Source organism: Malurus melanocephalus, unplaced genomic scaffold (assembly GCF_030028575.1).
Source record: "Malurus melanocephalus ecotype Western Australia unplaced genomic scaffold, MMel_1.1 scaffold_2052, whole genome shotgun sequence".
Classification (NCBI taxonomy): Eukaryota; Metazoa; Chordata; class Aves; order Passeriformes; family Maluridae; genus Malurus; species Malurus melanocephalus.
The window spans coordinates 4,048-6,155 of NW_026625284.1; the positions used below are offsets into that span (position 1 = coordinate 4,048).

General features: G+C 67.7%; 1 protein-coding gene across 1 annotated transcript in view; it reads right to left on the minus strand.

Annotated features, from left to right (window-relative positions):
- Nucleotides 1-6: 6 nt before the first annotated feature.
- Nucleotides 7-2,108, minus strand: part of LOC130587530 (bridging integrator 2-like) — a gene marked incomplete at its 5' end in the record, with an annotated part of 10,738 nt that continues 8,636 nt past the window's right edge. The window contains 4 exons of the mRNA XM_057388510.1: nucleotides 7-364; nucleotides 623-1,364; nucleotides 1,610-1,692; nucleotides 1,944-2,075. Coding sequence (XP_057244493.1) covers nucleotides 275-364; nucleotides 623-1,364; nucleotides 1,610-1,692; nucleotides 1,944-2,075 — 1,047 coding nt within the window. The remainder of the gene's footprint in view (nucleotides 365-622; nucleotides 1,365-1,609; nucleotides 1,693-1,943; nucleotides 2,076-2,108) is intronic.

Consider the following 2,108-nt stretch of genomic DNA (forward strand, 5'->3'; position numbering starts at 1 on the left):
ATTGGGGTGTTTTGAGGGGTTTTTGGCGTTTTCCGGGAGCTCGGCGCCTTTTCCCTGAATCACGGGTGTTGGGGAGAGGGGACAGAGTGAACCCCCCTTTCATTCCTCATCCACCCCAAACCCTCCTGTGGGGATCCCCCCGGACCCCTCCGCGATCCCAAATGGAGATTTGGGGTTTTCCCGCCTTTTCCACCTTTATTTCGGACGGGCTGGGGGGGTTGGGAAGCGCATTCTGGGGAAGGAATTTGGGGAAGACGCCGCATTTCCCGCGGGGTCACAGCGTGCTGAGGCACTCGGGGGGATCCTCGGGGGGGTCCCGGCTCCTGTCCTGGCTCGTGTCCTGCTCCGGTGTCCCGGAACGGCCCTGGGAGAGGCACGGGCGTGACACCGGCACCTCGTGGTTCCGTTAAATCCCACCCGAAAGAGACCCCCGAGCCCCCCGTTTCACCCGCCTGGGTTGGGGAACCGGAGGGGACCGAGCCCGCGGGGAGGGGACAGGTCCGGCCCCACCTGAGCACAGAGTGTCCCACTGTCCCCGTGTCCCCGTGTCCCCACCCCGCCCTGGTGGCCCGCTGTGTGTGTCCCCCGCTGCCACCCCCGGTGTGTTCAGAGCTTTCCGCACCTTTTCCTCGACATCCGCGCTGTCCTCGGTGTCACCGCGCTGTCCCCTGTCCCCGCCGAGCTGGCACGGCTCCCGGGGACACGCCGGTTCCAGCGCCTCGGGACCGAGGACATCTCCGGTGACAGCCGCGCTTGGGGACGGTGACACCGCGGGACTCGCCCGACCCTCAGCGCTGGTGGCCGCGCTGTCCCCCGCCGTGTCCGCGGCTTTCCCCGCCTCGGGTGACACGGTGCCGGTGGCCTGGGCGATGGCCTCGGATAAAATCAGTGACGCCAGGGAGGTGGCGATGCTCTCGGTGTCCCCMCGAGCTCCGCTGTCACCCCCCGGCTCCGGACCCCGGCTGGAGGGCTCTGCCCCCGGCTCCGCGGCTGTCGCCGGTGTCCCCTGAGCAAGGGACAGAGCGAGGGGGTCGGAGATGGGCTCAGCGGTCTCCTCGCTGGACACCGACTCTGTCACCGATGTCACCTGCTCCGGGCACGGATTGTCGCGGCCGGGGCCGGGCTCCGGGGTCTCCTCGCTGGACACCGACGCCGTGTCCAGGGACCCCCCGCTGGCGGGAGAAGCCGGCGGGGGACCCGGSGAAACTGCCCCCAGGTCCCCGTTGGCGGTGGCGTCGGTGGCAGCGCTGCCCGCGCCGGGGGACCCCGGTGTCACCTCCGCGTCCCCCGCGGGCGCCTTGAACGGGCAGGGGAACATGGCCGGGGGGCTCACGGGCGAGGAGATGACCAGCGAGCGGCGGTTGCTGGGGGATGGACAGAGAGGGGTCAGCTCGGGATGTCCCCAAGCAGCCTTGGCGTGTCACCGTCCCAGCTCGCGGGGACACGGATTCATTCCCCAGGGCCACCAAAAAGCGCCTTTCCCCACCTTTGAGAGACACCCGCCCGCCCCGGGAATTTGGGAACGGACACTCGGTCACTTTTGTGGGGCTCGGGTGGCGGTTTGTCCCCTTGACCCCCACTGTCCCCTCAGATGTCACCCGGCTGTTACCTGGGGACACCTTTGATGATGAACACCTTGCTCGAGTGCTGCTTCTCCARTTTGCTCATCAGCTCGTACAGGTCCCGGTTCAGCTGGGGAGAGGGGGCACACAGACACCTCAGGGGGTCCCCCGAGTGTCCCCAAATCACCCGGGGGCTCAGCAGGGTCCCCAAMACTGGGGACACCCCGGACACCCCCGGGTTTCTCTGAATGAATGAATTAAAGAGCGAGGACTGCAGGGGGGCGGGGCGCAGCACTGGTGCAGACACCTGGGGACATTTGGGGACATTTGGGGACACCTGGTGCTGCCAGGGAGGTGTTTTGGGGTGCTCCCCCTCCCCACCTTGCTCATCTCCTTGTAGAAGACGTCGCGGAGGTTGGAGATGTTCTGGAAAACGGTGACGTAACAGGCGATGCGGCTGCGGGGACACGGGAGGGGACAGGGGGTGACCGCGATGTCCCACGGAGGGGACACGGGAGGGGACAGGGGGTGACCGCGATGTCCCAC